Raw genomic sequence first — 25,465 nt, forward strand, 5'->3', positions numbered from 1 at the left:
AGTGTGCACATTTGTTTAGCATTGTCACCTAGCAACAAGTGGAATTTAGCTGTCTTATTTCAGCATAAGTCATATTCTTTGTAGTTTCCAATAAATAATGTAATATGTACTTTATATAGATAAGAATCTATATTTTGACCAATCACAAAATTAGAAAGAACAATGCAGGTTCAGTACGGTGTCATCCATTGGTCAGTTAGAAATACAAGTGAAGGAAATGCCACTATAGTGTTATCCAGTTACACAATGGCTGGAAAGAAAACAGGCAGGATTCAGTGGCATGGCTGTTTAAAAGATATTTAGTGGCAAAGCTTCAGCATTGACTATCATATAAATATTATTGTATCTTTGAAAAAATAAATATCTTGCATCTTTTTCATGAATATAATCATATTTAAACCATTGTGTAGATTCATGTAATTAACACTTGGAAAACCACCCTGCATTATGGATTTTCAGAACAGGTTTTATTTTTGTACTTTAAACCTTTACAGGAAAAAGATGCGATTAAATCACGCACATTGAATTACGAAGTATTCATGTTGGAAAACATCGTTGAGAAAACATAGGTCTGCACTGAACGTTGTAGACCTAAAACAGGATACTACCAATAATATATGGAATGTAAGGTTAAAATACATGTACATAATATATATTCTTCATGGTAAAAATAATGTTAAAAACAAGATGATCCTTAACCCTTATCACAAATAGTAAATAATATATACTAATATACAAAATATATTTTATGATACATGTATGTTAGCATAAAAATCACTCTAAAGTATCAGTGTATTTCAATAAATATAGTATATCAATTGCAACAAGGGTCTGTTGAAAATACAAAAAAGTTTCATTTTTAAATTATCACTGATTCTATTATATAGAGGACATTGTTAAAATAGTCTTCATTATAAATTGAATCTTAATGTGGATTCAAGAAAAATCAAACATGAGGTAATAAAGATGTTTAACTTTTAATATTGGAACTTCCTCAAAAGTTAACCATGATACGTAGGTCATGGAACCTATATATATTGCCTTTTGGATAAAAAAAGTATTTTATTCTCTCAGGACATTCAATGTTAAAGAAAAGATTGTAATGGCTTCATCTGTATTTTACTGGATCCCCTGATGAAACTTGCCCATTATTTTGGTATTTGACCTCACTTTGATTACTGTATTTTTTAATGAAACTTGCCCATTACCTTGTATATGACCTCACTTTGACTACTGTATTATTTCATGAAACTTGCCTATTATCTTAGTATTTGATATTACTTTGACAACTGTATCCTGTGATGAAACTTGCCTATAACCTTGTATTTGATTACACTTTGACTTCTGTATCCTGTGATTAAATTTATCTTAGTACTTGGATTGTACTATTGTGTCTTACTTCTAACAATTACCAAAAAGGCACAGTACTAAAAAGTAATTTATTATATCATCTAAATATTAAAACACTTTTATATAAGTACAAGCAACATAACAGAGTTAAATCACCCTCTACATGTACTCTTAAATAACCCTTTAATTATTGCTTAATAAATACCTAGTCATCATGACCATACAGGTACAAAGTAATAATTTCCATATTGTTCATATCAAATAAATACAGACTGAAATGAGGTTGGCATAGAACTTTAAATTACAACTAGTCAAACACATTCGTGTAATCTAATATCTTTACTTAAAAATAGTTGAATTGTTATATCATTAGCAAATACCAATTAACTAAAACTATTTATGAATTGCATATACTGCTGAGTATATACTTTTAATGTTATTATCTTATCGTCAGATGTATTAAATTATAGACCCATTTTTTTTCCAGTTGTTTGAGTTAGTGTTTGAAGCATTAGTTACAACACAGAAATGTTCATTTAAGATTTTAACCATGTGGATCTGTATTAATAAAAACACAAATCAGAACAGTGTTCACTTTTACATAATTCAAGAGTTGAAATGTAAATGCAAAGTTAGTAAAGCTGCATCATCTTACTGAGTAAACTACGAATAGAAATATTAATCCAAGAATATTCCAAGTACAGACTTTATTTTTAAGACTAAATATGATAACTGATACTTCAAGTATTGAATAACAGCAGTTAAAGTACAAAACTCCTAGTTTCAGAGTTTGAAGAGAAAGCCATATAACTACCCAAGAATTATTGTACGAAAACATTTGCTTTGGAAAAGCTAATACTAAATTTAAATGTCTGAATTATAAGTTACAGGAACTATCACAAACTTAGTTTTATTTAGTTTAATGTAATAAAAGACTTGTTTAAAGTACATGACTACTGTTCTAACTTTTATTATATATATTGGATTTATGTAATACATGTGTGTCTTTAAACTCCAATCCAAGAGACACCAATAATACATGATTAACTGTATTAACATCTAACCCGGAAGCTAATTTTAGCTGGATCACAGTTTTGTATCAACTTAACACACTTGAATTAAACTTGATATTTTAAAGTCAAAATTATAACAAAATGTCTTCATTTCTGGCACCAAGTATTCAAGTTGGAAAATATCAAATTAAATATCACTGAAAAAAAATAAAACAAAGGTCTTTACTAAATGTAAATGTAAAACACTTGACAAACACAGGATACTAGAATTAACATAGGGAATGTACATTATACAAATTATTTGTGATAAAAATTACCTACAAATGATAAGTGTATTAAAAGTAACTCCTAGAGAATATACCAACTAATCTGTATAACACACTGAACTTCTTTATGTTTTGTAATTATATAAAGCAATTTAAAATATTAAAGTTCTTTAATTATAAGAATAACTTTAGGAAACTTTCCATAAATTATAATTAAGACTGCATTATCACAGAGCTAAAAAGCATTAAACACTAGCACAGTATTGTATAAAATATACAGAGAGCCACTCCAGCTACTTTATGTGATAAACATGTCATTTTGTGCATAAAACACCCAAGATTGAGAAACGAAAAAACCTCACAGAGTCGATATTACTTATCCAGAATCTGTTACAGAATAATTAAGAGATAAAACCAGCTACAGTCTAATGAGATTTTAATAACATCTTAGTAATATTTCTTTGTTTATAATATTATATGAGGTTAAAACTATTCTTTCTGTATTACAATATACACTGATAAAGATTACGATATTATATCAAGTATGTGGATTTATACAATTTAGCACTCCTATTACTTTCTGTAATACAGTACTTACTGTATTATGTTTACAGTTCTAAGATTACAAAGTTTAGTGCCCACATGCCTTTCTATTATACAGTGCTGTACTAAATGTTTACATTATGTTTTTAATGCATGGATAAAATATTGTATATATACATTTATCTTTACAATATCAGAAACATTTGTCTATTTTAATAATAAAAACAGAATATATTAATTATTTAGTAGTTACACACTGATATATACACATTAAAATAAACACAACTCTGAACCTTCTAGCTGTGCTTTAAGTAAAATTTACCAAGCTGTTCTGAAACTAATGTACCACCTTAGGTACAGTCGGGAAATTTCAATCTAAAAACCATGATGAACCAGGTCTGACAGTAAACAAGAAGTGTACAAGAACACTTTGTATTGCTGAGATATCATTGATAATTGAAAGCTAGAAAATTATAATTGCAAATCAATATTCTAATATAAACTTATTGGTCAGCAAGATGGACAGATAACGTTTCACCACGAACCTGAAAATAAAAATATGACGTTAAAACTTTTTACCATATTTTTCTTTAGACATCCTAAACATTAGTATGCAATATTCAGCTTACAAACTTGTAATTTATTAACTAGTATACTTATGGTGTCATTCAAATCTGTATTCCCTCTTATCAAAACTGATTTAAAAAATGGCTCATAATTCAATTGTAAATCTTATTTTGGAAGTTAACTACTACTAATAAATAAAAAGAAAATTTATAATTTTTTTAATATCCACGTTGAAATGTTATTTATTGGAAATCTTGGATGATACATGAAAATTATCTTCTATCCAAAGCAAATTACCAATATGGATCATAACTAAATTATTATTTATTAAGATTAGAATGTACTGTTTCATGAATGAAGTACCTATTTTGTTCTTGCTTGTTGAATTTCTATTCATAGGTAATCTGCAGTAGGCATCCCTCATTTTGATACGATAGACAGAGGGAAGGTAGCAAGTCAAAACACCATCAACTTATGCCTGGGCTACTCTTTACCAAGCAATAATGTGATTGACTATCACATTATAACATCCTCACTGTCAGGCCACATTAGACCCCTTGAAATTAATTATATTTTCAGTTGTAATCTAAATAATATGTTGTGATCACTGGCAAATCTGCGATTTTTAGAAAGGACAGTTGTAACCTAATGTAAGCAGAGATAAAAGGGCTTTCAAGTGACAAGAGTTTATAGAAAGGAAGTATACACCCCTGGTTATTTGTGTGTGTGTGTATTAAAAGGGGGAGGGGTGTACACTAACTATGCACTATGCTGAGCCCACCAGTAATGATGTTCAGCCAACTTATACTAACAGTGCAAAATAATCTACATATGAAAAATATTATAACATTTGAATTAAACATGTTAGAGTAAACATTTTCAAGTGGGAAGTAATTTTGTTTTTGTGTAAATTATAGAAAGTTGTGTAGGTTTAGCCAACTTACATTGTTGTTCACTCCTCTAAATAAAAAATTTCCTCAACCCAAACTAGCTGTTTTTACATATATAACTTACATTATTACCACAATACTCCATTCTACTTCTCAAATATCAGTGTATATTTACTGATTTTGAAAATATAGCATTTCCAGCAAGGTTGTGGAAGTTCATTACCAATTATTGTCATGGTTACTAGCCTATAAAACCATTTAAGATTGGTCTTTAACTAGTTACCATTTCTTTCATTAGATAATAAAATAATTTTAATGCTACAATCATACATACTTCTTCTCATGACTTCCCTGAAGATGGCAGTACATGAGCAGCCAAAAAATAGAACATTAAGTAGTAGTTAGAAATAAAACATGTAACTAATTTTAAATATTATTAAAATAATGTGCTACTAACTACAACAACTTTAGGAAATTTGGTGAACTTTTACTACAGATTACAAGTTTTTTTCTATACAAAAAATCAGGGGTTTTTAATGAAATAATTTTACTAAAGATATGTTTGTGTAAATATTGAGTCTGTTTTGTCACTAGTCTGAGTGCAAAGTGATTTCACGTTATGATTAAAAAAACTATTCTTCATCCTAAAAGTTTCAAATATTATTTGTGTAATCTCTAGAACCTCCAAAATAGAATTCAAATGTTTGTTTTCAGTAAGACTTTATATTTTATGTTATTTTCTATATCCTAACTAAGTGGGGTCTGCTATTTGACCAACCTTGTAGCCATCATAAAAAAATTAGGAAATAAATATAAATTACACTTTTTTCATGCTAGAATGACTACATATTATAACATGAAAGTACAAATGTTTACTTACTCCAAGTAGCTTAAGTCTCATAACAGTGTATATTTATATTTATTATTTCATATTGACCTTTCAGTCATGCCTGGCTAACATTACATAACTGGCACTGACACGATGCACATGCACTCATGTTATGTATCCAGTATTATAAAACTGATCTTAACCCTGTCTTGACTGTATTTTAGTGGACTAATATTTCATAATACACAGTCACATTTCAATTATAAAATTAAATTATTAAACTTATAATTTATATGGAATAATAAATGAAGAAGTAAAGCAAACGATTATCTCTTCTGGCTGAGACATTTCAACTCGGATGCTGCTGGACATAGGTTGCTAAGCCTTTTAAAATTTTGCACATGGAAGGTATTGAACACAATTTTTATAAGCTTCACATATACAGTTGAATAACCCAAAAATTGTAAATAACTATACTGATACCACAGAATTCCATTATAATTTATAAAGCTTAGTAACTAAGATGTATTTAGATTTAAAAAAATATTAAACTTGGAGCGGAAAAAATGCAACCTACCTCCTTCAAATATTAGTTTGGAAGAACGTGGCAGCCTTTTCACAAATGAAAATGGCTAATAAAACCACTAAGTGGAATCTGAGCAGTCAATTAGCAAATTACGTCACATATGGAAGTGAGATTATATAAAGGACCATTTTAAAAATGGAAAGAGGTGAACAGTGTTACTGTGTTTCATTCAGTACATAAGCAATATCTTAGCAAAATAAAAGGATATGAGGTTCTTATTTTATATTCTAGTTTGTTAATATTGGTAATTTGAGATCCTAATTTGTACAAAACTACAGAAGTTGTATTTTGGCATCACTATACCACGACTCACAATTTGGGTGTTCTTTTAATATTTACTTTTAAATTATAAAATTAACTGATATATAATATAATTATTATCTATAATGTGATTCCAAACTTGACATAAATTCATAAAATAGTTGTTCAATCAAATTTTGAATGCTAATCAACAAATTCGACAGCATCGCCTTTGACCCCTGACTTGTAGCAAAAGAGTTAATATATATATTTTTATTAGGCAGCACTATTTAAATATTATGATGCACACAATTTTAGCTAAATGTTCTGATTCAGATATATAAAATGTAAACAGTTACCCACCTTCGGCATCAAAAAACTCTTCACTTGAGCTGCATGTAGGATTCAAGTCTTCGTTTTGTTTACTTTCAATTGTGGATACACAGTGTTCTAGTAAAACATAAAACAATAAAATTAAACACAAAATTTTTATACTTCTTTTTTTAATGTACACAAAAAATCATAAAGTAGTAAAATGAACAGAGAACATTCTGTACTTGTTTGTTTGTTGTGAATTTAGCACAAAGCTACACATTTCTGTGCTAGCCATTGCTAATATAGCAGTGAAAGATAAGAGGAAATGCAGCTAGTCATAACTACCCACCTCTAACTCTTGGGCTACTCTTTTACTGATGGGATTGTCCATCACATAAAAACACCCTAATGGTCCTAACCATTTAGCCATGTGAGGCCAACGTTCTGTATATTCTTACTTTCACCTGTTACAGCGCTATTAGTTTGCTGGTCTTACTCAGCTGTAGTTTCATGCATTTTTCTGGGGGAATATGTGGAGGAGATAGTTTCTTGTTTACACAAAAATTGTGCCCAACTTTGGGCTAAGTAATTTTTTAAATATGCCAAGACTTCATGCAGAATTAAATCATTTATGAAGTAATTTCTATTTACAATTAACCCAAGTTTCACAGATGCTTCACACAGCAGTGAGTATATCTTGAGTTTAAAATGAAGACAATCATGACTCTAAATATCACATGTGATTTCAACTTTTTACTTTCAGATATGAGCTGCTGTAATTTGGTTTCAAACCATGTTTCACAGCATCTGGATATTACATGTAATATAAGCTGCTGTAATTTGGTTTCAAACGATGTCTCACAGAGTCTGGATAAATTGTTAAAGCATAAGAGCACCGATAAATTAAATTACAATAATACACACAAGTAATACAAGTAGACCAATTTTGTTTGGTTATATTTAACTCTAAGATTAATAATGGATCCCACAGCCTTTCTAACCACATTTTTCTAACCCATGCACTGATTCATTTGATATCCATGACTTTGTTGGTTACAGAATTCTTAACAACAAATGAGTAACACATAAGAATGTAAATAACATTATCATTGATGTTATGATTAATTACATTAAGTACTGCTGTATTTTACTTTAAAAAAACACTAAAAAAGTGTTTGGTCAGTTATTTACCCTGAGTGTTGTAACAGGCAAAAAAAAACAATTATTCAGTACGATGTAATAAGTAGTAGAATTAGGCAATTAGAGGAGTTAGCTTATCAGTTGCTGAGCTCACCAATAACTTACTGTTGTATAAGTTGGCCAAATTAAAAAAATACAAATAATAAACTGTGATTGTCAGAGTACAGATAGTTTATTGTGTAGTGTCCATTTAACAAACAAAGAAAGATAATGGCACTACTTTGATTACATGGACAGTTTGAATAATTCAAAAATAAAAGTTTGATTAGTTGATAACTTTGGTGGCATTAATTGATTGAGCTGAACAAACTGGAATTAACATATAATTACAATGGTAATATTTTAATTACTGGAATAATCAAAAAATGTAATAACTGGAATCATTACATCACAACATTAATCGATTTGATTTTAACTAATCAAGTTAACTGCCCAACTCTAACATGTGGAACCCATAGGTCATTAATGAATGACATGAGAGTAAGTGATAGAAATTTGGTTGTGTGTATTATTACAGCGCAGAGATTTGTTTGACCTGTATAAAGTTAACACCTATTCAAGATGTGTTGGTGATTTTCAGATGAACTGACAAGTTCTTGTAATATGTTAGTGGTAAATGGTAAGATGTGTTTCTTGTTCATCTACCTATAAAAATCATAGTAAGTCTAAATGTAATATTTAGAAAAATATTGAATATATCTAAAATTAGAATGATTATAAACCTCCTGCAACATTGCAATGTTTGAATTAAAAACTTCCAAATATAAAAACATTTCACTTGTATATGACACTCTAACTTGTAGATTACTTTATTCCTGATCATTTAATGACAAATGTTTAAAAGATCATCACAAGAAACATCAAAATCATAATTTATTTCACTTAACTGACTCACCTACTGAATTATTCAAAATTTGATCACTTTATTTCTAACAAGCTGATGGTTCTATACCAACTGATCTTTCACATCTAACAAATGAAAATGATAAACTGAAAAACTTACACCAGAATTTAATCAAACCACCTCAGCTGAACCTTTGGTGATGAATGTTTAGTGGAGAGCCTAGTGAGCTAAACAATTATTCCAAAAATACAATTACAGTGACATTCTGAATACAGTTCTCACCTGATAATAACTCAATGTCAGGGATAAAAAAAAAACTGCAACTATTGTAATAAAAAACTTGCCTTTGTAAACGTTGTCCACTGTATTTTTAAATATTACATTAAAGTTCATCATATATATATATATGTGTGATCAATTTTCATAAATATTGTACCTAGACAACTTGTAAACACAGAAATAAACACTTTAAACTGATTTTTTCTCAATCTTAAATGTATTGAAAAGAACCTAAAAATAGAATCCCCATTAGTTCAAGCAGTATAATGCTAGAAATAATATGAATTACATATGTAAATATATTTCTATTTGTTTGTTAGATAACTTATATCTAACATGTTACTCCCTGTTACTAATACATTATTATGTGGCATGCATGAAACTTCTAACAGCCAGCGAGACTTTTTACTTTATTGGACTCTTACAGTTATAGCTGTTTTTTAGAGTCACATGAGACAGCTGAATAACAATTTGCTAAATAACAGTGAATTAAACGATTAAGTGTGTTTTATTACTATAATTTTGGATCTGTACTTTTACAGTCCATGTTGCTACATCCAGTCATATACTCTATCTGACGACCATGGATCTTAACAACAGTCCTGTAACACAGTACTTCACAAAATTAAAAAAAAGCAAAAAAAAATGTGAAAAATAACTTTAAAAATGTATATTTTAAGAAATATCTACTGATATGTTCATATGCATAAAACAAATAACAATAATAAACCTATTGTAAGAAATCCAACTAGCAACAGGCAATATAAATATAAGAATACAAAATATTAACAGCTTACCTGTAGCACATTGAGAAATTTCTAACCCATTTTGAGAATACATTCCATCAGAGTCTTTTCTGAGTATTTCTGTAGTTTGTTTCTCTTCAGAAAGTTTACAATGCAATCCTTCAGTCAGGTGTTTAGCTGTATTATTATAGTCAACTGATAGTCTATCATCAGGTTTTTGTTTGTTCAAGTTGAAAGGCTTATCTAGAGATTTTGATGAATCATCTAATGAGACTAAGTTAACATCACGGGACTCTGTCTTTTCCTTCTCTGATGGACAACAGTCATAAAATTCTTGTTCTACTGAATCTTGTCTATTTGTTATGGACATAGTCCTAGCAAGATACAGTTGTGTTGCCTTTTCCACACGTCGTATATCCTCTACTGTCATTCCTAACCATTCGTCTTGCCAAGCCCACACCTGTCTGTGGGCTCTCAACAAAGTCTTTCTCAATGCTAAAATGAAACAATGCATAAGTAAAAACAAAACAAAATACAAAGACAAACAATTAAATTATTTCAAGCAGTTTCTGTCAAAGCAATTAATCTCCTAATAACAGAGGAAAGAACAGGAAATATTTAAGACAAAACAAAATAGCTAAAATTAGGTTTAAAGAAAATCTACTTTTCTTGATAAAGGAAGCTATAATAATTTTATGTCTTCCAGTTTGGAAGTGGTTGCGATATGACATGTTACACTTTCTTAGTTTATGGTAGGCAGCAGTGACAACACACACACACACCCCCTAATTTAAGACAGGCAGTAGTAACAGTATGATGTGTTACACACTCACTAGCTCGGAAGTGGCTGCAGAAATAACATGACGTGCTACTCCCTAGCTTATGCCAGGCAGCAACAACAACACAACTCTTTACATCCTCCTAGCTTGAAGGTGATCACAGCAACAAGATATCATGCTACATCCCCTAGTTTTCAAGTCACTATAGTAACAATATAGACCAAGAATATGAATAATGTATTTCTACAATGTTTACCCAAGGTAACCAACACAGCTTTAAACAATGTTACCATCCTTTTCGAGTCATTGGACAAAGGTCTAGGTAACATTTCACAGCTTCAGTAAGTGTGATGGATGATACAAATTCCTGTGCACCCAGTTAACAGTTCATTCCATAGTCACACATTTACACCAAATTTAAAATGTGCAAAGTTTCTAACTAGTCCTCCAGAGATTCAAAATAGTCCTCATCACTTTTAACTGGTCCATATCAAACATGCACACAATTTATCCACTGTGGATGTGAATTTTTTTTAAAACAAAGACACGACTGCAAATATATATGTGCACATGTATGTAACATTAAACAAAGTTTAAATCATGCCTAATGTTGATATAAATTCAGATAAATACACCAAACATTAATGACTTAACATTAATATATTAATCAAAATATAATTTAATTTTACCGTTGAACTATTAATATTTCATTTAGATCTACCCCACCATTCACATGTTCCAGGAACCTTCGTTTTCTTTGTGGATATCATAGGAATTTTCCATAATATTAAAAAGGAAGCCAGGAATCCCCAGAAAACTGAAGTCTCCATTTGGGAGATTAAAGTAAAGAAAAAATGAAAAGTTAACTATGGTTTTAGGGTAAAAAAAATGCAAAATGCACATTTAAATAACAAGGTAAAATAGGAAAACTATTTAACATTCTAATTAGCCATAATCAGCAAAGTAGATATTTTTCTTTCTAATACCCCAGTCTCCCCCCCTTTTGGGCATTCACTAAATCTCTTTATACTTTATTACTAGTTAATTCAAGCATTAGAATTATTCAAAGTTCCTGTTTCTAATTCTATAATTTTTAATTTAACACTTACTGTTCACACAGTAACAAGAACTCAGCCATGAGGAGTTTATGTTCTATTCTAAACTGCTTTATTAGTGTAGCATTAAAATAGAAATAATTTTCTCGTTTAAAATTCATTAAAAGCTCAGATGTGAGGCTAGAGTTCCATGTTGTAATAAAAATTATAACACTTATGTTTTTATAGGCAAGACTGACTTTAGAAATGAGTTTTAAGACTGATGTCAGTACGAGTTCAAAAAACAAAAATATTAAGTGAAAAATGGTCGTTTTTTAAAAAAATATTGTATATTTATATGCCAAGTTTATAATTTTTTTTAAAAATGATAAATGCATTTTCCCAATACTAATTAAGAAAAATTGTGTTTAAACTGAAAAAAGAAAGACTACATCAATAATTCAATAAAGATGACATATGAAACATTTCATAAATTAACTGAAATGTAGAACATTAATTTATGAGAGATCTGTTTCTCACTTGGAAACTTCTTCACACTAACAGGATCAGAATCATTCAAAGAATGAAAGAGAGCACATAAAAATTTAAACCACTGAAAAGACAACATATTGTACTAAGCCAATATTAGAACCTAATGAGAAAAATTCAGGATGCTGTAATAACAAAGGAAAATAGTACTAGACTGAATTTCTGAGCATTAAGTTATAGATCAGAATAACAGATTAGATAAATCTATAGTCAGTATTTTCACATACCTACATCATGAATGTATCTTTCAACTCTGCCCTGAATTCCCCAGTACCTAAACTCCACTCTACACAATTTGTACACACACATGATAGCTTTTCCAGTGGTAGCAGGTGCTTCGCTGTATTCCTGCACCCAGTTCTCAAAAAGTGGACCCCTACCAGTATACTTAGAAACATAAAGCTTTGGATCTTCCTCTTTTCTGTATTCATTTCCATAGAGATGATCTTTCACCATATCAATGACATCTATATTAATGAAAAAAGTCTTAAATCAAGATTTTATAAAATGCTGCAGGGTTTTTAGACTAATCTTCAATCATTACTGGTTCACACAGCACTACACAGATTTGAAACATAGTGCTGGTGCCTTCCTGCTTATAAACTGTGCTCAATTCTTGTACTTATTACAATACATTTATCTTATCAGATGTTTAGCAACCACAAGAATGCTGTATATGTATACCAGTTTCCATTATTTATGAATGACATATATACAAATTAAGTCGGCTACCCATTTTTCTGAAATCAGATATCTGTCAGTCAGGTTGTGAATAATTGAGGGAGGGGTGAGATAATAATGTATAAATAACTCAATTTTATGTTGCAATATCTAATAAAAATCTTTCCAAAATAAGTATTCCTTCTGTTTCACAGACAGCACTGATGTAGAGATAAAGAGTCTAATTTGCCATGGCACATAATCAATTGCTAAAAAAGAAAAAAAATGTTTTGATGAACATCTGTCATCACTGGTCCACGTTTTCCATTTCACCATATAGCTAGTTCCATGTCATTACTGGTTCACATTTTTTATTTCACCATATAGCTAGTTCCATGTCATTACTGGTTCACATTTTCCATTTCACCATATAGCTAGTTCCATGTCATTACTGGTTCACATTTTCCATTTCACCATATAGCTAGTTCCATGTCATTACTGGTTCACATTTTCCATTTCAGCATATAGCTAGTTCCATGTCATCACTGGTCCACATATTCCATTTCAGCATATAGCTAGTTCCATGTCATTACTGGTCCACATATTCCATTTCAGCATATAGCTAGTTCCATGTCATCACTGGTCCACATATTCCATTTCAGCATATAGCTAGTTCCATGTCATTACTGGTCCACATATTCCATTTCAGCATATAGCTAGTTCCATGTCATTACTGGTTCACATTTTCCATTTCAGCATATAGCTAGTTCCATGTCATCACTGGTCCACATATTCCATTTCAGCATATAGCTTGTTCCATGTCATTACTGGTCCACATATTCCATTTCAGCATATAGCTAGTTCCATGTCATCACTGGTCCACATATTCCATTTCAGCATATAGCTAGTTCCATGTCATTACTGGTCCACATATTCCATTTCAGCATATAGCTAGTTCCATGTCATCACTGGTCCACATATTCCATTTCAGCATATAGCTAGTTCCATGTCATCACTGGTCCACATATTCCATTTCAGCATATAGCTAGTTCCATGTCATTACTGGTTCACATTTTCCATTTCAGCATACAGCTAGTTCCATGTCATTACTGGTCCACTTTTCTGTTTCAATGTCTAGCTAGTTCCATGTCATTGCTGGTTCACTTTTCCCGTTTCAGCTCATAGCTAGTTCCATGTCATCATTGGTCCATGTTTCCCATTGCAGCGCATAGCTAGTTTCATGTCATCACTGGTCCATTTCCCGTTGCAGCGCATAGCCAGTTTCATGTCATCACTGGTCCACGTTTCCCGTTCCAGCACATAGCTAGTTTCATGTCATCACTGGTCCACGTTTTCCATTTCAGAGTATAGCTAATTTCATGTCATCACTGGGTCCACATTTCCTGTTTCAATGTCTAGCTAGTTCCATGTCATCACTGGTCCACGTTTCCCATTTCACCATATAGCTAGTTTCATGTCATTACTGGTCCATGTTTCCCGTTGCAGCGCAAAGCTAGTTTCATGTCATCACTGGTCCACTTTTCTGTTTCAATGTCTAGCTAGTTCCATGTCATTGCAGGTTCACTTTTCCCGTTTCAGCTCATAGCTAGTTCCATGTCATCATTGGTCCATGTTTCCCATTGCAGCGCATAGCTAGTTTCATGTCATCACTGGTCCATTTCCCGTTGCAGCGCATAGCCAGTTTCATGTCATCACTGGTCCACGTTTCCCGTTCCAGCACATAGCTAGTTTCATGTCATCACTGGTCCACGTTTTCCATTTCAGAGTATAGCTAATTTCATGTCATCACTGGGTCCACATTTCCTGTTTCAATGTCTAGCTAGTTCCATGTCATCACTGGTCCACGTTTCCCATTTCACCGTATAGCTAGTTTCATGTCATCACTGGTCCACGTTTCCCATTTCAGAGTATAGCTAATTTCATGTCATCACTGGGTCCACATTTCCTGTTTCAATGTCTAGCTAGTTCCATGTCATCACTGGTCCACGTTTCCCGTTGCAGCGCATAGCTAGTTTCATGTCATCACTGGTCCACGTTTCCCATTGCAGCACATAGCTAGTTTCATGTCATCGCTGGTCCACGTTTCCCATTTCAGAGTAGAGCTAATTTCATGTCATCACTGGGTCCACATTTCCTGTTTCAATGTCTAGCTAGTTCCATGTCATCACTAGTCCACGTTTCCTATTTCAGTACACAGCTAGTTTTATATTTAGATGCCACAAGGCATCATATTATAAAATTTGATGAGGTTTCATACACAATTTTGTTTAATAACTTTTAGTCTGATCAGCTTGTAAAAGTGACACAATAAAACATCTACTATAAACTGAGTGACAATTATATGTAACTCTTTCCAAGTAATTTTACTTGGGTGATTGATTAAAAGTCAACTGTTGTATATTTCCAGATATATAGTAAGTTTTCATGTACAATGGGATTCCTACATTTACGAGTCTTCAAAATAAGTGATGAAAAGATAATCTTTGATGACTACTATATGATGGTGCTTATGATCAAAATAATAAGGACCAGATGAATCATTCTGTAAAAACATCTTAGAGTATCAGGATGTTTTACATCTTGCTTTAAATTGTTGACATGTTAAGTTTAGGTGGACCTCTCAGTCTCGTACAACTACTACAGTTCACAAATTATGTTAAAACAAAAGTCCAAATAATGAATTTCTAACACAACATTTGGGTCTTACAAAAAGTTTTTTTTGCTACATTTTCCATGATTTTCTATATACAGCAACATGTTAATTTTATTTTGTGTCCTTTAACATACTCCTGTTTGGCAATACTGATTTTCTTAGAACTAACCAAGATTAACTGAGGTTATTACCAGGAAACGTTTTTCTTTGTTAAAAAATACAGAACAATGTGAAATAGCAAAACATGAGAAAAAAATACACATAAAACCAAGATAAAGCATCGGTGTATTCACCAATTTCTCTGTATTCTAGCTCAGAAGGAGATAAATTGAAAACATTTTCCTGGTCACCAGTGTCATCAAAATACTTAGTCTCAATATTCAATGAGAATCTTTCCAAAAACGGGCAGGTATATATTGTCTTCGTGTATGGATACGCATTCCAAGCTTCCTCTTTCACAGTCAATGCTGATGTCGGGATAAACGGTCTGATCCATCCTGTTACATTCATTAAAAAAATAGATGTAACCTCTGCAACATTTTTAATAAGTATTTTAACAATTTTTCAATCATTAATTGCTTTCTGAATAACAACAGAAAAGAAAATGTTTATACTAACTATACCCTGTTTCAAATATCCGTGAGGAATATTTATTTGTCCTTAAAAGGCTATTATTCAAAATGTAGAAAGAACAAATGCAAAATGGTACATACATACTTTGACTATTAAAGTACTAGAAAAAAAAATAATGTTTAATCAATGCAAGTCCACCTCAGTAGCATGAGTAACAAAATAAAAACATGGACATAACTGTATCAGGTTTCAATGGTACTCTCAATACTCTAACAAGTGTACAAGAGGAATGTTAAAATTATAAACTCTCAGAAAGTAATCTGTTTGTAATCTATGTAATGCACTGCTCAAGAAGTTCCGCCAAAACCTTTATACAAAGGATGTAACAATGAAAGAGGTTCAATTGGTGTCAAAATGAGCATATGAAAAAGTGGTTGCCTGACAGTAAAAAATAAGATGAAAGAAGTTGAAGTGAAAAAATCCACTAGAGACAGCAACAAAGTTTTGATGTGTCATTTTCCAAGGAAGCTACAATTACAACAGAGTGTTAGCACCCCTGCATCCTGAGTGTTGTTTTTGCTCGTAACTTAAAAAGTATCATGAGTAGGCTAATAGAAGTATGGTGTATTATAAATATTATACTAACACACATCTTCATAAATTTTTATGTAAATCACACAACAAAAAACTGTTTATAAACAAATAACCAAAAACAGGAGGAGCAGAAAGTGTTCGTACAGTTCAGAATGTGCAAAAAAACTGATATTCCCGTAAAAATTTTGTTTAGTTTGGCAAATAAACTACATTATACCATTCCAGAACTAGACACTGGGTTCATAATTATTGGGATTTAGCCAGCAAAAAATGTACTTCCGGTAATTTAGCACTGTCTCCGTCATTATCTGCTTGGTCATCATGGCGAACAGGAAACTGTCCAGTGATTTAAAAAACTGAATTATTGTAAAATACAAGTCTCGTGTGTCTCTTTCCGGTATTGCTACACAACTTAATGGGCCAAAATCTACTGTTTAAAGCATAATTGGCAAGTTTAAGCTTACACGATCAACTGCTAACCTCCTTCGTTCTGGATGCTCCACCAAAATTCCAGAGAGAACCAAGAGGAAGGTTCTCAGAGAAGTTAGTAGGAACCCTCGTTTAACACATGATGACATACAGAAACTGGTGAGGGAAACTGGGGTTGAAATAAGCACCTCTACATTTACAAACATGTTACGCTCTTTTGGGTTCAAAGCATGCCATCCTCGTAGAACTCCATATTTAAAGCCTGTTCATCTAGAAGCACGATTGAGGTATGCAAGAAAGCATGTAAATAAACCCTTTACCTATTGGAAGAGTATTCTTTGGTCAGACGAGACTAAAATTGAGCTTTTCAGCCACAATGATGTTCATTATATAAATTCCGTAAGAAGGGAGAACGAAATCTTCCAAAGAACACCGTCCCTACAGAGGAGATTTATTACACATGCTGTCAGAAAACTTACACAAAGAATTTTAAAAACAGTAAAATTGAAACATTTTAAACAGACCCCTCTGGTGTGAGGATAATATCAAAAGAATGAAGCTCAAATTGATAGGTATTAGACTGCAATATAAAATATGCATCCAAATTAGTCTTCAAGCTATTCAGTGAGAAGTAGGATCAACAAGAGATTCATCAGTTTCAAATCAAAGACTGAAGATTTAATTAAAAGGTTAAGAACCCCACTGCTGTAGTTCTAGGAAGCCCCATGAAAATAAATATGACTCAAGATTAAAAACTTCAAAAATAATAAAACACATTATAAAAAAGAAAATTATCAGAAAAGCAAAGAGAAAAATGACCTGTTTATGGATTCCAGGTTAGGATTCAACCACTAATTGTTCTATTTCACCTCAGCAAGTAAAATTATAACAAGTGGTTTATGAAATTAAAAGCTCTAGTATACTTTATGCTATACTCTAAATTTTCTATAATAACTGTATCCTAAAACAATGGACTTCACACTCACCAGGTACATGGCTGTCAATATGGTAAATTTTATAAGTATACTGTCCCTTTCCCCCTGGTCCATTACAATAAGGTTCATTAACCAGGATTTCCAAACCATTTCCTACTCCTTGTGATTCTTCCCGACTTTTTCTCTGTATTTTACGGAAACATAAAAATTGTTTATTAGGATTTAAACTCCATTTATACAAGAGGAACAAAGGTGAAGGACAATACCCAAGGTTATATTAATCAGGCCTGATACATTTAATAAGTTTTTATGTCAAACTTCCAGAGACCCTAAAAATGTTCTCTTCGAGTTCAAACTTTTTTAAATCATATATCGTGAATCCATTTTTTATTTTTTTAGAATTTCTTTATTTGTAAATTATAACAGCACAAAACCACTTTTTCACACAAAGTTTTTCTTTGCTCATTTTATCCAATATGTATACAGTTCATAAATGCCTATAACTTACTCCTAAAACCAGTTTTTTCTTAAAGATAAAAAAAGATGAATCTGTAAGATTCACCACATAATGTTTTCACATTTTTAAATCACACACACAGAGTTAACACTTTCTGTAGTCTGCTCTCTCTATGCCAAAACACACAAGTTTCTAATTTAAATTGTCAACAACTCCATACACCACTGATGAACAAAACTGTTTTATATTTTAGTAAATAGTTTGTTCTTTGTATCTTGAACCTCAATAATAAATGTTAAAAATTAAAGAAAACATTTAAAATTTCTGCCATATTAATGAGGTAAGGTTTATAACATACTCCAAACATGACTAATGGTTATCTTATTTATACCATGTAATCCAATCACAACTGGTGATTTATCTTACTTATATCATGTACTATAAACATAACTGATGGTTTATCTTACTCATACCATGTACTCCAAATATGACTGGTGGTTTATCTTACTTATACCATATACTACAAATATGACTGGCAGTTTATCTTACTTATACCACATACTCCAAATACAACTGATGGTTTAATTTCTTATACCATGTACTCCAAATATGACTGGTAGTTTATCTTACTTATACCATGTACTACAAACATGGTCAATGTTTTTTCTTATTTATACCATGGGCTCCAAATATCACTGATGGTTTTTCTTATTTGTACTATGTGCTCCAAATACAACTGATGTTTTTTTCTTATTTATACCATGTAATCCTAACATGACTGATGATTTATCTAACTTGTACCATGTACTCCTAACATGACCAATGGCTTATCTTATTTATACTATGTACTCTTAGCATGGCCAATTTTATCCTATTTACACTATGTACTCCAAACTAGGCCACTGTGAAAGTAATGAAAAATACAAAATTTTGTCATATATACAAACATAAGTACACTTTAAAAAATGTATTATGCAAAAACAGAAAATGAAGAATCTGGTAGAAGAGATTATTATGTTGAAAATCCAGATAAAGCTGATGTTTCCCTATAGAAATACATTTCTAATATGCTACTTTGATATTCAATTTATCATTTGTTCAATAAACTTAAAGTGTGCATCTTCTTACATCAAGCAAGACACTATCATTAAAAAGGTTTGCATTTTGACTTAAAATGCCAAATTAACTGGCGTGTGGTACAGAATTCATTACCTTGTGCTTGTAAATACTTTGATCTTAGTGTATATAGAACCAAATACTATGTTACCTAGGATGTTTCAGAAGTTCACCAATACAGAAGTATATTTTCAAGACTTATTATGTATTATACCTAATATAGTCTTAGGACTATGAAAAGTTTCTTTAAGAAAGGCAATAAACTGTATGAAAGGTTTAAAGGAAGACTAACATAATGATACTCAAGATGGAAAAGTTGTCTTAAGATCTCGGAGATTGTATAAAAGAAGAGTTAGATTGGGATGTTTACAACTGTTAAGTGAACCAACAATGTTGATCCATCATCTTTTTTTCATACTTATAGAATGGTAAGAAAAACAAATACAAATATAGATTGCAACAAGATTGGACTCATCCAAACACAGTTTTACTTTTCGAACAAGATGACAAATTGTTGAAATGGGTTTCCTTAGTAATGGTGGAAGTGGTAAATTTGAGTGAGTTTAAGAAAAGACTTGATAAATATCTGAATGATAAGGGTTAACATTCAGGGCTTTTTTTTTCTTTTGTTTTTCTGTTTAATGAATGGAAGAGCCCAAGTGGACTGACAAGCTACTTGCTCTCCTTGAATGTCATTCAGTGACCACCAACTTATAAGTTTAATCTTAATTTCTGTACAATATTAATTAGTACAAGTTTTAACTTACTGCAATCATATAGAGCTGGGCTACCTGGTATTCTTTCACTGTTAATGGTGTTGGAATTCTATATTCTTTGATCAGCATTTCTCTGTGCTATAAAAATGTATATAGAAAAAAAATATTAAAGATTTGTTTATGATATTACTAACCAGTTATAAATCAACAAAACCTTCTAACAAACTTTTTACATGAAAAACAAACTCCCAGTCTCTCCTTACGTACTGACTTTTGTACAGAGTTCAGGTCAGAGCTCAGCCTTAGTGTCTTCACTCTTTATGATATGCACCAATGACACAGATGAAGGAATGGTCAACAAATTACTTAAATTTATAGATGTTATTAAAATGGTCTTGGGTGTTGCTAGGTGTGAAGAAGATGGTGCTGATTTACAAAAGAATTCAGATCATTTAGTAAGTTGAGTGAATAAATGGTAGATGGGCTTTAAGTATAATAAATGCAAGATCATGCAGTTGGTTATCATAATTTGAATTATAAAATATAATTTGGATGGAAATAACCTTAACAGTGTTTTGAAGGTCAGCCATCTTGGTGTAATAGCTGATCAGTCTTGGAAACAATCCAAGCAATGTGCCATTGTTTGTGGTAAGTCAAACAGAATTTTAGATTGTATCTATGGAAATAGTGAATACAAGTTTAAAAGAGGGTATATTTTCATTGTATAGGTCATTAGTTGGACCATATTTGGAATATTGTGTTCAGTCCCGGCTCCTTACTTTAGTAAAGATACTGAATTGTTGAAAAGGGTTCAGAGAAAAGTTATTAGAACGGTGCCCAGGATGGACGGGTTGCCACATGAGGAGATAATTAAATCTGTCAGATTGTTTTCTCTTGAAAAAGGAAGGATCTGATTGAGGTGTTTAAGATACTGAGCTGATAGTGTTGATACAGCATCCTCTTTCATTTTTAACTATGAGAACAGTAGGACTAGGGGGCACAAATATGCAGGGTAGGAGTCATTTTCAGCTACACAGTTTTATTTTTCTAACAGGGTGATTAACCTTTGGAATGGATTACCTTTGGATGTTGTAGAGGCAGTAAGTTTATGAAAAAACTTGATAAGTATATAAATGATAAAGGCTGGAATTAAGATTATTTTTTTATTACTACTTTAATTTAATTTAAAGGATGGAAAAGTTGATATGGACCAAGAGGTCCTAAACTGTTCCAAAATGTTATATTCTCTATAACCTTAAGATTTAACATCAAATGTAAATGGACACAAATGAATAAAAACAGTTAGCCCCTGAAGAATAAAGGCCCATCTTCCAAAAACACATGGGCTACAGGGTGTCTGTTTCATTTCTATCAAGACTTCTTGAACCTATGTGTTTTTATAACATCACAAATAAGAACTGATATAACTGGCAGGGAAGAAAAGGGTACACATAAATGTAAAAGAAAAACAGACTTTGTTCCATTCCATGTAATATTGTTAAAACAAACTAGATAATAAAGAAATATTTATTACTCATAGCACTATAATTTTTCTCACATTCTTACTTAGTCAAATAACATTCATTCAGATGTTAAAAAAATAACCAACAGTACAGGTGAATAACATTACACACTACAGAAGATGGTAGTTTAGACTTTGTTCTTATTATTGGACAAGACACATTCAAGCAAAAGCATTTATTAACCCTGATTATCATAACATTATTAGCTTTCACTGACTGTGCATTAGACAGAGCCCATATTGGAATAGAGATGTTGACTACATATCTAAATTTACTATGTGTATTTACACTAAATGAGGCAAATGTTTAGTAAAATGTACAAGGCTGTTGTAAACAATACATCACATGTTAGAAAAAGCATTTTTACTCAAGATATGTGTACGAACTGAGAATAGTGACTCTGACAAGTTGGGATAGAGGACAATATTTATTTGTAAAATAAAAGCACTTTTGTACATCACACAGTTTGCTTAGCCTTTACAACCTTGTAAACATATATCTACAGCCTTTAGTAGCATTTCTGTGTATTGTATCTAGTACTTATTTTCATCTACCATGAACTGTCAGTAAATCACCAATGTACAATAAAACAAACTGTTGATTATTTTGACACAACTACATAATACCTCATTGGTCGTGATATGTACATTTTGACTTCCACCCATGAACATGGGATTAATGACACAAGTTATGAAATTTATAAAAGTATGTTGAGTGTTTATTAAAGAAAATTCTCCATCTTAACTGGAGGAAGCACATAAAGCTGAGCTTCTGAAATACCTGAATAAATTTATGTTTAATCCTTCATCAAAAATAAAAACTGTTTAAGATTTTTTATGAGGAATATATTTATTCAATGTTTTTTTAGAAATGTTTATCAGTTTCTTTTCCACCATATGAATAAGAACACTAAAACTGAACACAGTATTCCAAAGGGAAGTGAAACTTAGTATTTTAAACTTGAAGACTATGTTATTTAAATCCTTGTCTCAATCCTTGTATAAAATATTGAGAAGGCCTCTTTTTTTAATAATGTAATCAGTTTGGGGCAACTTGTAAGAAAAAGGATAAAAATATGCCAAAAAATATTATAATGACACAGATATCCAAATTAAGAAATTTAAGTTAGTAAATGAGCCTTGAAGATTTGGCTATATTTTATAAAACATTACAATGCCTTGAAATAGAAGCAACATTTTATAAGTTCCAAAATTTACTATGGATTTAAATGAACCAAGTAAAAATATATATATTTACATACCAAAATGATAAAGTAGGAGAAATAAATACATGCTTTGGAAATAATTAATTCTCTGCTAGTACTAGAGACTGCATGTTACAAAGTTATGAAGTTAAATTTATTTAGCACATTGTTTAATAGCTCATTCAACGAAAATGGCTATATTTTACACTGAACAAGTAATTAAAGGTAGGGTGATCTGGATGGTAAACTATCACCTTGTTAGATTTCAGTAACCTTTTTAATTTTTATGATTTACGACATGAGCGCTATAGTGATAATGCTCATTTAATGATAATCAAGTCATTATAAATACTTGAGAACTACTGCATTTCTCTTAAACTGTAAAAAAATATAATCAAATATTCTTGTTCTGCAATACACTGTGCTTTAACAAGGAGTCAAGTGTAATCTGTAAAAAAATGTACTTTACAAATAGTTAATTACAATAAAACTTAACTAATAATTAAAATACTCAACAGTTTACAATAACAATTAACATACATCCTCATTCTTCAAGTTCAAATTAATTTTTAAAATATTACGTTAAAATATTTATAAATTTTCTCACATTTACGTTGCAGCCTGCAAACACAAATCATTCATATTTAGAATTTAGGTGGTATTTGAAGAATACATAGTACAAAATTACACGAATTTTGATGTTAATACCCTACTTTCATTTGTAGGTTAAAGTTCTAAAAATAAAATAGCAACCAAAATAAGCACAAGGAAAACATCATAAGGAAACTGAGTTACAAATTAATGGTGGCGTCATCTATGAACAATCTGATACATTTTTAAAATGCATAATAACTCTTTATTATTTCATTGTTTTTTTAATTATTCATTATTTCATTCAGTATAACTTTTTCGTTCTTTATGACGATTAAATTAATGTGCATTGTATTTTAAACTACTTATAAACTTAAATTTCCGACTAGAGTAAGTTACATATTTTAAAATAAACTAGAAATCAACCTGATAATCAATATAGCTAATTACATATACTTTTCTTACGTTTCACTTACAAAGCGGCCCGGCATGGCCAGGTGGGTTAAGGTGTTTGGCTTGTAATCTGAGAGTCGCGGGTTCGAATCCACGTCGCACCAAACATGCTCGCCCTTTCAACCGTGGAGGTGTTAGAATGTGACAGTCAATCCCACTATTAGTTGGTAAAAGAGAAGCCCAAGAGTTGGTAGTGGGTGGTAATAACTAACTGCCTTCCCTCTAGTCTTACAATGCTAAATTAGGGACGGCTAGCGCAGATAGCGCTCGTGTTGTTTTGCGCGAAATTCAAAAACAACCAAACACTTTTAAAGATTAAAAGGAGTTGCTATACCGCTAGAAACCGGGTTTCGATACCACTGTGTAGCTTTGTGATTAACTACAAATAAAAGGAGTTGTTTCATCCGATGCACACGCCCCCACTGTTAACAATATTTTGGGGCCATAATCCCAGTAATACCCCCCCCCCCCAAGTGGCACAGCGGCATGTCTGCGAACTTGCAATACTAGAAACCTGGTTTCGATACCTGTGATAGATAGAATGCAGAAAGCCTATTATGTAACTTTGTGCTTAACTTCAAATAGAGAAAAATCCTAATAATATCTCACAAGGTTCTGCCAACTTTTGATATTTAGGTTAGTCATCAATACTTACAGCCTTTGTAATAAAATAATAATAATAAGCAATAAATAAGGATTAATGAGGTTCATTAATGTAATCAATACTGTTGATAAGAATAACAATAAATAAATAGTATGGTATATATTACTTAGGAGTCACAAAAACACTAGTAGTCGGCTTGATCTACTGTCATAAAAGAACTTCATTCGGAAATTTTGAATTTAGCATATCTGTGTTTTCTCCAATTATTTCTAGGCTGGGTTTTTTATAAAAAAAAACAACAACTCATTAAGCCACCCTTACTGTCGTGTGGCAGAGACAAGTGATATTTGTATTTGATATACGTTACTGTTAAAACTGTTTCAAATATGAGGAAGGTACAAAATCATATTTAAAAATTAAAATAATATCTGAATTATGTATGAAAATGTAACGGTGTAAAATGTAGTACGAGGAAAACTATACGCTAAACATAATATATGGTGTGTTTAAACGCTATGCTATTCTTACTTTAACCATTTCCTGAAACAAACACACAGGGCTGGTTACAGGAAGTAATAAATAACGTTAAATTTGCTATAAAAAGACCAAGGCTTCTCCTACGATGAGTGTTTGTGACTTGTTGACGATAGGTTTGACAGTAAACGAAGAGCACTCAGCAGTCACACCTGTTTTTAAAATGATATATATACTCGAAACATGTTAAACGTACGTACAAAATTATTTATACTACGAAGACCATAGTATATCTTAAATATACAGTTCTCTTCTTCTTGCCTAAAGTCCATTTAGGGCAATTTAATTGCTTTAGAATTCAATTATTGCAATATAGCATTCATGTTGTGTTCTATTATGTTGTTATAGAGTTACTGCTGTTTTATCTTGAAC

At 31.3% G+C, this 25,465-nt stretch overlaps 1 protein-coding gene across 2 annotated transcripts; it reads right to left on the bottom strand.

Annotated features, from left to right (window-relative positions):
• Positions 1 to 1,424: 1,424 nt before the first annotated feature.
• LOC143256272 (phosphatidylinositol transfer protein 2-like) lies at positions 1,425 to 23,738 on the bottom strand. 2 transcript variants are annotated; one of them, XM_076513274.1, is made up of 8 exons: positions 23,519 to 23,738; positions 20,236 to 20,322; positions 17,947 to 18,079; positions 15,658 to 15,861; positions 12,258 to 12,497; positions 9,720 to 10,163; positions 6,648 to 6,734; positions 1,425 to 3,717 (listed from the first exon to the last, which is right to left on the bottom strand). In XM_076513274.1, exons 2-8 carry the CDS (start codon positions 20,311 to 20,313, stop codon positions 3,707 to 3,709), a joined length of 1,197 nt encoding a protein of 398 aa, XP_076369389.1. In that variant the 5' UTR covers positions 20,314 to 20,322; positions 23,519 to 23,738; the 3' UTR covers positions 1,425 to 3,706. The 2 variants fall into 2 exon arrangements, with proteins under 2 accessions (XP_076369389.1, XP_076369390.1); XM_076513275.1 differs by having other exon boundaries at positions 20,260 to 20,322; positions 23,519 to 23,730.
• Between the last annotated feature and the right edge of the window lie 1,727 nt (positions 23,739 to 25,465).

This window comes from Tachypleus tridentatus, chromosome 7 (genome assembly GCF_004210375.1).
Source record: "Tachypleus tridentatus isolate NWPU-2018 chromosome 7, ASM421037v1, whole genome shotgun sequence".
NCBI lineage: Eukaryota > Metazoa > Arthropoda > Merostomata > Xiphosura > Limulidae > Tachypleus > Tachypleus tridentatus.

Excerpts from the sequence above, each read along its gene's own strand:
- LOC143256272 (XM_076513274.1), bottom strand. The coding sequence starts at position 20,313 with ATGCTGATCAAAGAATATAGAATTCCAACACCATTAACAGTGAAAGAA. Across the intron at positions 12,498-15,657 it reads GCTAGAATACAGAGAAATTG|ATGTCATTGATATGGTGAAA; the intron begins GTGAATACACCG and ends TCATTAATATAG. Across the intron at positions 10,164-12,257 it reads AAGATACATTCATGATGTAG|CATTGAGAAAGACTTTGTTG; the intron begins GTATGTGAAAAT and ends GTTTCATTTTAG.